An 11038-nucleotide genomic window follows, 5' to 3' on the forward strand; every position below is an offset into this window, starting at 1 on the left:
TGGTACCGCTGTACTGTTTCTGAAAATTAGAATTAAAGGCATTACATTCAGAATCCATATATTAAACAATCGACATTTTTTATTTTCACAACACTACTTAGAACAACAAAAAGAGATACATAAAGATGCATCTTTTAGAATCCTGGTTGGTGTTTTTTCATCTTTTATCTGGACAGAGCAAGGCTAGCTGGTCTTCAGTTATTGTGCTAAGCTAAGCTAACCGTCTGTTGGCTTTAGCTTCACATCTACCATACAGTCATGAGAGTGGTATCAATCTTCTTATGTAACCCTAGTCTACAATTATTATTTTTAAAATGTCAAACTATTCAGATAACAAGTTATATTACGGCTTAAATAAAACGGTTATTATTTCACTTTCTAACTGTTTATAAGGGAGTTTTGGGACATGTAGTCTAGATTTGTACAGTTGTCCTTATCAGTTTCTTCAATCCGTCCTACCTCCTCCCTGCATAGCTTTTATTTGATTCCAGGTTTCAAAATGTTGTTATATGTTCACAGAGAAAGTGGTACAATTGATGTTTGCATTGCTTGTTTTGGATAGATTATGCACATTTTCTGCTGATTCAGCTGCTCAAACTTAAAATATGTCATCAAAAGAATAGCGTTACATTAAACCAATATTTATCATATGAAATTGTGTAGCGTTGTTGTGCAGTTCTTCCTTTCAACTACAGCGCAGCCTGGATATGGATCCATGCTTATCAGAACCTTTGAATCACCCTGACCTTTCGGCAAGCCCTTCTGTGGCCCTGGATTATCCCCCCCCCCCCCTCCCTGTCGTCATAAACACACATGTCTAATCTTATCAAACCTCAGCTTTATCCTTGCCAATCAGCTGCTGCACTGCACTCTTCTCCACTACTTGCTCCCCTGTGATTCAATTATATTCTCTCTTACCCCGTATTCCCTCTTTTTCTCCATCTTTATCTTCTTGTGCTTTCCCCTGTCATGCCATCAGGGTCAACCTTGACCCGTCCAAGCGCCAGGGCTCAAACAAATCAGTGTCGGGTTGTACTCTTCCACAAGGATCAAAAACAGTTAGTAAGTTCCCATGTCTCTGGCTTCTCTCTTGTCTGCCTGTGCCGCCCCATCTGTCTGACTGCGTGCTCATACCTCTATCTATGAATTATTGCTCATCCGCATGACTTGTTAATCATCCTCATACTGTGAAGATCCCACACACTCGCTTACAAGCATGCTGCATTCAAGGAGGATTTGTTTGTTTTAACTCTCATTTTCAGGATGAGTGTCATTGTCATTACAGGCTGGCTTAAACCAGTCTTTATTGGTTGATGGGTTGAAAATGATTAAATGTTTATTACATGTGATGTTGAGTGGATGGGAGTGTGTGGTAAACAAGGTAAATGGACTGCAGATGTGCATGCTATAAAAACGTTGAGAAATTAATTTTCTGTAAGGTGAGGAGACTTTTTGGTGCTCGCTGTTGTTGATGCTTGCTTGCTGTAACGGTTTGATATCCACTAGTGAATGACATCTCATTGAGAGTTGTGGCTCAGAAGGCTCATTGTTCTGTGGGGTGTAACCTCTCACTCTGTCCGTTCCTCTACAGGGTCACAAATGAATCTGAGGGAATCAGGCGATTTGCGGTCACAAGGTCAGTTCCCATGTTGCAGCAGCATTAATAGAAGATAGATGATGGCTCACTTCTGTTTTAATAGTGTAGCATAAGTGGAGTTGCTAAGAAATAAAAAGAAATCTCAAAATCACACTGAGTCTTAGAGAGTAAATCCAATGTCCAGGCAATGGAATAGCTTGTGCATATAATTCTCTTTCCAATAATCAAACAATAAATTAAAAAAAAACGCTTTACCTCTTCTCCTGCCTTTGCATAAAATACTATTTTTTACCCGTCGCCCAAATCTGCCTTCAAAATAAAAGCATACTAATGAACTAACTGCTTTAATTAACTTAAATAATTATACTAAGAAACAGCAATACAATAAATGTTTGGCTAGTATATTGTGCAATATACAGATATGTTCAATTTCCTTTTTTTGTTACAATTTGTATATGTATGTTTTTTAACCGGCTCGAACAATACTTTAATATGTTCACTTACTTAAACAAAAAAAATGCTACTTTATTTTTTAACATGGTGTTCTTATTTGCTTCTATTCTTAATAACATTTGCTTAACTTTTTATTTCATAATTAAGTCTGCTATTTTTCCTTTTGCCTTTTTATCTGCCTTGGACACTGTAAATCTCCCTACTGTAGGACAAAGGCTTTTTGATTCTGATTGGATCATACAGATCAGTGAATATCTCCAAAAATAAGCATCAAACATTTTTCTGATTTCCCCCCCTCTCCCCAGTTGCCATCTACCTGGGTATCAAAAAGCGTCCGAGCCCCGGGCCGTCGGACGTGGCTGGGATCTGAGGGGGGGGGTGCGGCGGGACCCTGCGGAGGTGGTTCTGGCTCTGCGGGAGGCGGCACTCGGCTGTGGCTGCCAGGTCCACCACGCCGGCCCCTTCCTGCTCTCCTGCAGCCACGGGGTGGCGGGGGGCCGTGTTGCTTTCGAGGCCGAGGTGTGCCATCTCTCCACAGGCACCTCGGAGACTTCTAACGGGGTGCGCTACACGAGACTCTGGGGGACACCGCTAGCTTTTCGGGACATTGCTACCCAAATCTCCAAGGACCTTGAACTTTGAATGGAGGATGTGTTTGAGTGTGTGTTTTTGCGTGAATGAGGGTGGATGTGACTGCGCTAGGGGAGGGGGGGTTGGAAATATTGGAGAAAATAATAGGCGAGGGGCTGGACCCGGAAGAAAAGACTTCTGTCTCTTTCATGAATACCCCCCCTGCACACACACAAATACACACACACACACACACACACACACACACACACACACACACACACACACACACACACACACACACACACACACACACACACACACACACACACCAGGCCCGTAAAGTCACACAGACTGAGGGCCCCCCCCTTCCATCCAATCAACCCCCCAGCTCAGCCAGCTGAGCACCTGCACCTACTGGACCTGGATCAGATGGATATTTTTTATTGCTACTCTAGCCATAATGACTCTTTATTTTGTTATTTATTGCTCTGGTCTTTGGTCTTTGTTCACAAACGTCATCTCCTGACCAGCCATCTCCTTCTTTTAACTTCTTCTTTTATACGTCACAGCATTTTTCCACTAACCAATGATTATATGCTGACTCGTCATCACCTAGGGACAACAAGATGCACAATCGCAGATATGGTCCGACTCAGTGATCACACAGTAGCCATACAGGGTTGCATTGCTCCGATTAGCGAACATACATCAGTGACGAGTGCACTGGATTAAGGTCAGTGGGAGAGGGGTGACAGGCCTTTGAAACAACCAATCACAGGGGCCTCTTCCGCTTCATGAACCAATAGAATGCCGTTACTCCATCATATTCACTTCTCTGTATGGGACTAGCAGACATTTAAAATTGGGAAACAAACCCCATGGTTTGCAAACACATTATACAAACAAGAAAAAGGGAATATTTTGGTGCCATTCTTTCTACACTGATATCAACATTATATTATACAGCTGATTTAGCTAAATAGTATAAGGTCAGAAGGTGGAAGAAGTACTTACATCTTTCACTATAGTATTAATAGTATTACCAACATCTACTTAAAGTACCAAAACTAACAGTACTCATTCTGCAGATTGGCCCAGTAACCAAATATATTAAATACATGTAGTGGAGTAAAAGTACACCTTTCACCTCTGAATTGCAGTGGATTAGAAGTACAAAGTAGCATATCATTGAAATACTGAATTAAAGTTAAAGTCCCTCAAAATTGTATTGAAGTACAGTACTTGAGTAAATCTACTAAGTTACTTTACACCACTGCATAGTGTTGTATAAGTTCAATACCATTGTCTGCATTGAATGCCTTTTTTCTCTTAAAGATGCACAGGTGCTGCTCTCTGATTGGCTGGGTTCATTGTCTGTCAGTGCCGGTCAGTAAGACTTGGTTAAAGCATTTAGACTTGATGACCCCTCTCCCTTTTTTCATCTCATACCTTTCTTCAAAAGCATTATACTGGAGACGTGACATACTTGAGAATATCTTTCTAAACAGAAGCCCCCCACTGCTTCAGGTGATTTAAACAAATGTAGTGGTTGTGCAGACCAAGCCCTCGCCAAATCCATACGCTTTCCCTCCCTAGAATAACTGAGGTACTGTAGGATTGGTTTATTATCAGTGGAATTATTTGCTCTGTGCCATGTGTTCCCACCTCAGGCTTCTCAGTATGTTGATGGGAAACACCAAAAGCAAACAGCGAGACCTCTCAGATCACACACCTTTACACACACATACACAGAAACATGCACTTCTAATGTCCACCCTCTTCTTTCGGTGTCTGGTCTGCAGGAGGGGGGTGGGGGGGTTCTGAATCTGGTAAGGCACGATGAAGGCAGTGCACAGTGTTTTCTTCTTGTTAGTCCTGTTGCCTTTTAAGTGAACAACCCCCAGCGCCTTCATATTTAATGTTAAAGAAAACTAGAGAGTGACGGAAACACTGAGACGGCTTTCTATTCTCCCTCCCTGTTTTTAGTGAATAACGTACTGTGATATTTACGTAGGCTACAGAGATCATGTTGTTTGGCTGCTGATTTACTGTTAATACTATCTCTCAGTTGTGGCTTTGCTCATGGTGACCCTAAACAGCCCACCCCCCTTTCCCCCCCCCCCCCCCCGACTCCCTACATTTGAAGGGACGCCAACCTTAGCTGTCCACCACCTTGGTATGTACCACCGACCTTTTTCTATCGTCACGATGAACATGTGGCTCTCCTCAGCTCTTCGTTTGAGAAACACTCGGCCATCATCCACAATCTCACATTGTAGACCCATGTATGACATCTCCTCAGTCCTGTTAGTGTGTGCTGTTTCATGAAGCCCAACAGGGGGGGCTGTCAACCTGTCCCCCTCAGGGTGAGAAGCAGACACCCATATGGACACCAGGAGTCTGTCCTTGTCCTCTCCCTGGACGTTTCTCATTGTGGTGTATATTAGCATTAGGTAATATAGACCTCAATGCACTTTGCTTTGACTTGAATCAGCTCCTTCCAGTGTACCTGTACAGGTAATACCGAGAACTAGCCACTGGAGGGCGCCAATGTCTTAAATGTGAAACACTTCAATTTGTGGATATTTGCACAGGTACCTTATTTATTTTTTAGAATTATATCATTTAAAAAAAAAAAACAGGATTTATATCAGTCAGTTGATGGCTGTATATAATATATGAATATAGTATATATCTTAGAGCTCAAGGTTTATTTATAGCTAGAGCAAGGGAAGTAATTCTAGTTTAAAACAGATTCTGTCAGTGACAATGGGAAACAAAACCAACCTGCAATCCTGCATGACTTCAGAGTTTGGGTTTTAGGGGAAAAAATTGAACATGATGCACACCTAGGATTGGAAGACACGTTTGTTTTATAGACATGAATTAATACGAGGAAATTATGCTAAATGTAGCACCTGGCCCTTCCCCGCTCACAAAATCAAACAGGAAGGCTGTGGTGAAATGCAGTGATTTCACTCCACCTTGTTTGCTAGAGGATAGGTTTAGTACACTCAAGATGGGTTTCTGAGTTCTGACAAGTATTGAGACATGCCTTGGAAAGTATCACGATGTGCAGTGTGAAGATAAAAATATTCAGTTGTAGATTCAGCAAGGACCCTTACATTGGGAATAAATTGTGCCGTTTGCTTCTATTCCAACTTAAATTTAAACCGATCCCAATAAGTCCCTAAAATGTTGAGTTGCATTCAAGCCATAGAAATGTCACATCACTGTCTCCTGAAGGCAAATATGAACAGGTTGTTCGCGAAAACTTGCAGTGGAAAATATTGAAGTGATAATAGCTCAACAGTAAATAACTTAGTGTAACAACTCACTCTTAGTATAAGACGGATTTTCTTAAGGTGGAATCTACTGTGAAAAATTCTTGAAAATGTTGTTGAGTAAACGTGTGTGTACCTGCTCAGAGACAGTGTGTCCCTGGTCTGGTTTAGATGGTGGTTGGTACAGTATTAAGACCCCAGGGGGTGCAGTATTTAACATGCACTGTCATTTCAAAACTGATTTTGGAAACAGTTAATGTTTTATGCAAAAGGAAGAGACTGAAGAACACACGCAGTTTGACCTGTATGAGTAATTTTACACTGCTCTGCTGTTTAATTCCTCCCTTCAGAAACAAACTGTAAAGTTAGATTGAGTGGTTGTGGTTTATAAGGAAAACATGGAGCTGAAGATTAATAAAATTCACTGATGTTGGCATGTTTTTTCTTTATTTTGGTGTCTCAATCTGAATATTTGGTCATAGCTTTTGATATTCTGGCAAAGTAAGAATTAATATATGAAGATTAAACTGTGACTGTTATTTCTTATTTTCATGTTGCCACACAAATCATCAAAATTATCCATTTAGTTGTTTCATGGGGTACTTTTTTTATTGAGCAATATGAACAGCGTCAATAATGTTTACTTTTCATAAGAAAAAGTAGGTGATACCACGTCTGCTAGGCGAGCCCAGCTCAGTGGAGGCTGATCCCAGGATGTTACCAACCAACACAGGAGAACGAGAACAAAAAGAAGGATGGCAGAGGAACCAAAAAGCTGGAAGGAAGACACAGGCGAGCAGAGTCAATAGTCTCTGGTAAGCTTCTGTCTCCTCTGCACGCCCGTCAGCTGGCTCCTTTGCACCTGAATGGTCGTGAGGTAAATGCAAGATTGTCCCTCTTTACTTCTGTGCGGGGATCATGCCGTCGACAGCCTCTCCCTTTTCCAGCTTCTTCTCCATCTCAACCATCAGCTTGACACCATCAACCACCAGCTGCACCTGGGCCACCTCGGAGGAGCCCAGACGGTCAGCGTTGGAGATGTCGAACACACCACCCACGGAGGCTGTGTCCACACCACCTGGAGAGGATGAAGAAAAGAGATGAGGGTCAGATTACACATCCCAGAATGTTGCAGAATGTCAGATCCTCATGGTTCTGTCACACTGAAAAAACGTTTTCTTTAATGAAATGTATTATGTCACCAGATTTCACATGACTATTAGGTTAGTTGAAAGCAATAATATTAAGTAGAAATAAAAAATATTTAGTTCAACTTAATAATATTGCTTTCAACTAACCTAATACAGTGATGTGATTTGACATAATACACTTAGATAAAGTAAACCTTTACATTTTTCAGTGCGGACTGAAGAGTGGAGGATATTTGTACCTGTGCCGCGCTTCTGCAGACGCAGCCTGCTGAGGATCTCGTCGAACTTGGCGTGTACGCTCAGCTTGGGGAGCTTGACGTGGACTCCACCACGCAGGCCGGTTCCCAGGTTGGAGGGGCAGGTCAGGATGTAGCCGAGATGCTCGTTCCACATAAAGCCATGTCCGTGCTTCTTGAAGATCTCCTCAATCTGGAAAATGAGTAAAGGGAAGAGTCAGAGAAACATCCAGCAGTGATCCAAACTCAGTTTGTTTTTACCCTGTTTTTATTTATATCTACCTTCTGCAGGCCAACGCAGAAACGCTTGAAGACCTCCCTCATGTTGCCGCCCTGCTGCATGGAGATGACACGCAGGTGATCCTCCTCGTTCACCCAGACCAGGAAGGTCTTGTTGTCGTTGTGCCTGCAAGAAGATGGATGCAAAGGATCAGCAAACAGTTGTTGGAGAAACATAATCCTTAATGAGAGTTTCAAGTGTTTCAAAGCTTATAACTTATAACTGGACCTTTCTTCATACTGTACATTTTAGATATATTTTGAATATAATATGCTATTCCTTGCGCAATTAATGTTAATAATATCCTCATTTTAAATGTTGTTAGCTGTAATTTGCCCCTTCATAGTGTTTATTTGACAGAAAGTCTATAGATTGTTGAACTTTCACTGTCAACGTGTATATTTTACTTTTTAGTTCTGTTCTATTTTGAGATGTTTGCATTTTATGTTTGTTTATTTTCTACTCTTTATTGTCACATGTGCAATTCCTTGTTTTAACATGCTGCTGAAAACAACATTGGTCACACTCACATGATGCCTCTGCCGTCGGGCCAGTCACGGGCCATTCCAGCGCAGGTCAGCAGGGGAGAGACGGGCTTGTCGAACAGGAAGTGATCGTTGATCAGCTGGTCCTGCTCGGCATCAGTCATGGACTTCAGGGGGTAGTACTTTCCCTTGAACTCTCCATCCAGGCTGGTCAGAGCTGCAGAGACAGATGCACAGTTGTAACCAGCTGTTGTGATCTATCTAAACAGGAAAGACTAAGCAATGAAAGCTTCTTCTTAAATTGACATGACATGATCGAGCATTAAAAGAAGGGAAGCATACATTTCTCTTACCCTCAAAACAGCCCAACTCGGATCCTAACTCAGCCTACACAACCCTTTGCATATGTACTAAAACTAATAATAACTCACCCTCAACGGACAGCTTCTCAATGCCTCTGCGCTCGCCACGGCTGTTGTGGGGGGGCAGGGTGAAGCCCTTGATGCTGCGGCCAGTACGCACACGGCTGGACAGAACGTAGGCGGGGTCCAGGTCGTCACCACCCTAATGAAAATGATCAAGTGTGATTATGAAGTCAAACAGGCCACAAATGTACAGAAGCCAGTGAGCATCACCAGGTGATAAGTTACTATTAGTCTTTTTAAAGTTGTGCAAATCATTTAAATGATCCTGTGTAGTGTTCAGTTTCACATGCTATAGTCTTATCCATCTAGTGCTTGTTTCTCACCTTCAGGTTCTCGAAGTTCAGGTCGGTCACGTGCTTGTCAGTGGGCTTGTATCCACCATGACGGTCTGAGATGATGGGGTCCAACAGATCCTTGAAGACCTCGTAGGACTCCTCATCACCAGCAACGCAGCCAACAGTCATGATGAAGGGGTGACCTGGAGACATGGAGGAAAGCAGATGTCATAAGATGAGACTGTGAGACAAGTTTCAGGTTTTATTTGGTCATTTTGTTTCATCTGAATGTAGGTGTCTCTCTTGACTCACCGGGGTTGTCGACACCAGTCTGGATGACATCATCCAGGGTGTAGCCACTAGGCGTCTGCCTGTCTCTAATCTTGCCGTACAGTTCCTTGGTCAGCACCTTTGCCATATGGTTGTTGTGCTTGGACAGATCGGGGAACTCATCCTCAACCTTGTAGTTGAGTTTGAAGTTGTTGTGGGTGTTACCGAAAGGCATGATTGCTTTCTAACACTGCAAAGACAGGAAAAAGAGAATGAATTAAGTTGAACAGATGTTTTGGATTATGAAAAACAATTCATTCTAATCTGACACTAACTGTGAAGGTGATCTGGACATCCACAAAAACAAAACTTTGGAGTTATTGGCTATTTTGCAAGACAGCTGCAGAGGTTTAGTGGAATCCGAGGAATCGTGGTAACAAGTGTCACTCAATTCTCGACGGCTCAGATGTCCCATTGAAATAGAGTTGGGGTGGAGCATGTGTTGGCTGTGTATTTTTAGCATCAGAACATCTGACGGCATACCCTTTTTTTTTTTTTAAATGTCCTTCACATGTAAAAGAAGTATTTGAATTCTTACACGCACAACCCCAGTTCTCCAATTTACATTTTGACACATAAATATGCAAGTGTTTGCCTGTCATGTTTTAGATATGCATCCCCTTTAAAAAGCCCTTCTTTGTATCACTTATATCAACACTTAGTGTGCATATTCAGACACTTAGTGCATCACTTAAAGTTGTCACTCACTATGCTGAACTTCTTACAGAAGTCTTAGCAGCTGCCCATTTCTTCCCTTCAGTCCATGCCATCATGCTCCAACCAGATTTAATCACTTCTGATTAAGTTTACATTTGACTGGCGCATGCAATGACGCACGTACGACATCAAATGAAATACCGTCTGTAGCGAACTGCAGTGTAGCATTTTGGTAATAAGCCAATTTTTTTAACTAAGTAACATTTTTGATGCAGTTATCAGCTCTATCGCAGGAGCAATTATCTTGTACGTTTGAATCCCAAAATGCCATCTTTAAATGTGACTCTTAAATAGCTGAAATGTAATGACTTAAGTTCAGGCAGTCTCTTACTCTTATCTGTGAAACACCTGTCCCCATAAATCGGCGTCCAGAGGAAAGAACCATTTGCAGGGAAAATAACTATATGTATTGATAAGTTAATGCACCGCAATGCAGCTACATCTAATTTAAAACATCATGTTCTTGCATATTTTCATTTAATATCATCAATCGGACGAAACTGTCCAAATTGAATGACCTCTGATACCCAGTAGGTCTCTATATCCTAAAAAGAATCATATGGATGCAGACATCCGGAAATGTTGTGCATTTATCCTTCAATTTCCTGAGGGTCTTTGAGTTCCAAACTCTTCATCACAGAGGTAAAAAGCCAAAAACAATACATTTTCTCCATCTAACTGTTTGAATGTTTCTCCGAATACGTCTCCAAATATCTGCACCACCTCCTAACTACAAAGGTATAATCTCTGTGATATTTCTTTACCTTCACAGCAGACAAGAAAGAGGTAACAATCCTTGGGATCAGATCCTGTTCACCACAGTCAAAATAGGGTCACCCAACTCTGAAAGGCTTTGCCCCCTGTTTATATACCGGGAAGACCCTCAGCCATTGGCTGTCCATTTTAGTGCCTGCCGCGCCCATATTGGCTAGACCCACCGTACTGAACACTTTATGAAAGGGACGCATTTACATCTCAGACATCCAAGACGGCCACTGCTGCTGTACCCTCACCCCCCCACCCTTGGCCCATAGATAACACCAAATGGTGGTGTGTATCTGAGCGAGGGGGGGGGGTGGGGGGGGGGCAGGGGTCACAAGGGTAGGTCAGAGGTGGTGTTGGGGGGGACTTGAAGGAACTGAAAAAGCTGAGCTTCACTTTTGTCGTTGGAGACCATGGGTCTTTGTGTGAGGCGTGAAGGGGGAAAGACTGTAAATGGATGCCATGTTGAT

The 11038-nt window shown here is 42.3% G+C and overlaps 1 protein-coding gene and 1 long non-coding RNA gene across 2 annotated transcripts; one reads left to right on the top strand and one right to left on the bottom strand.

Moving 5' to 3' along the window:
- The first annotated feature begins 6 nt into the window (after positions 1 to 6).
- On the top strand, positions 7 to 6924 carry LOC307027837. The gene is made up of 3 exons (XR_013804774.1): positions 7 to 1062; positions 1592 to 1636; positions 2356 to 6924. It is a non-coding gene; the product is annotated as an uncharacterized lncRNA (long non-coding RNA).
- Positions 6490 to 10718, bottom strand: LOC307027836 (creatine kinase M-type). Its single transcript, XM_079696186.1, has 8 exons — positions 10571 to 10718; positions 9072 to 9279; positions 8808 to 8962; positions 8491 to 8623; positions 8105 to 8276; positions 7577 to 7700; positions 7298 to 7487; positions 6490 to 6985 (listed from the first exon to the last, which is right to left on the bottom strand). Exons 2-8 carry the CDS (start codon positions 9262 to 9264, stop codon positions 6807 to 6809), a joined length of 1146 nt encoding a protein of 381 aa, XP_079552312.1. The 5' UTR covers positions 9265 to 9279; positions 10571 to 10718; the 3' UTR covers positions 6490 to 6806.
- Between the last annotated feature and the right edge of the window lie 320 nt (positions 10719 to 11038).

This window comes from Notothenia rossii (genome assembly GCF_949606895.1).
Source record: "Notothenia rossii genome assembly, contig: scaffold_586, whole genome shotgun sequence".
Taxonomy (NCBI): Eukaryota; Metazoa; Chordata; class Actinopteri; order Perciformes; family Nototheniidae; genus Notothenia; species Notothenia rossii.

Bases quoted from the DNA above. Each gene is read 5' to 3' on its own strand.
- LOC307027836 (XM_079696186.1), bottom strand. From the start codon at position 9,264: ATGCCTTTCGGTAACACCCACAACAACTTCAAACTCAACTACAAGGTT. The intron at 8,624-8,807 runs GTGAGAAACAAG...CATTTTCATTAG, and splicing joins TGAACTTCGAGAACCTGAAG to GGTGGTGACGACCTGGACCC. The intron at 7,701-8,104 runs GTGAGTGTGACC...ATCTTCTTGCAG, and splicing joins CCCGACGGCAGAGGCATCAT to GCACAACGACAACAAGACCT.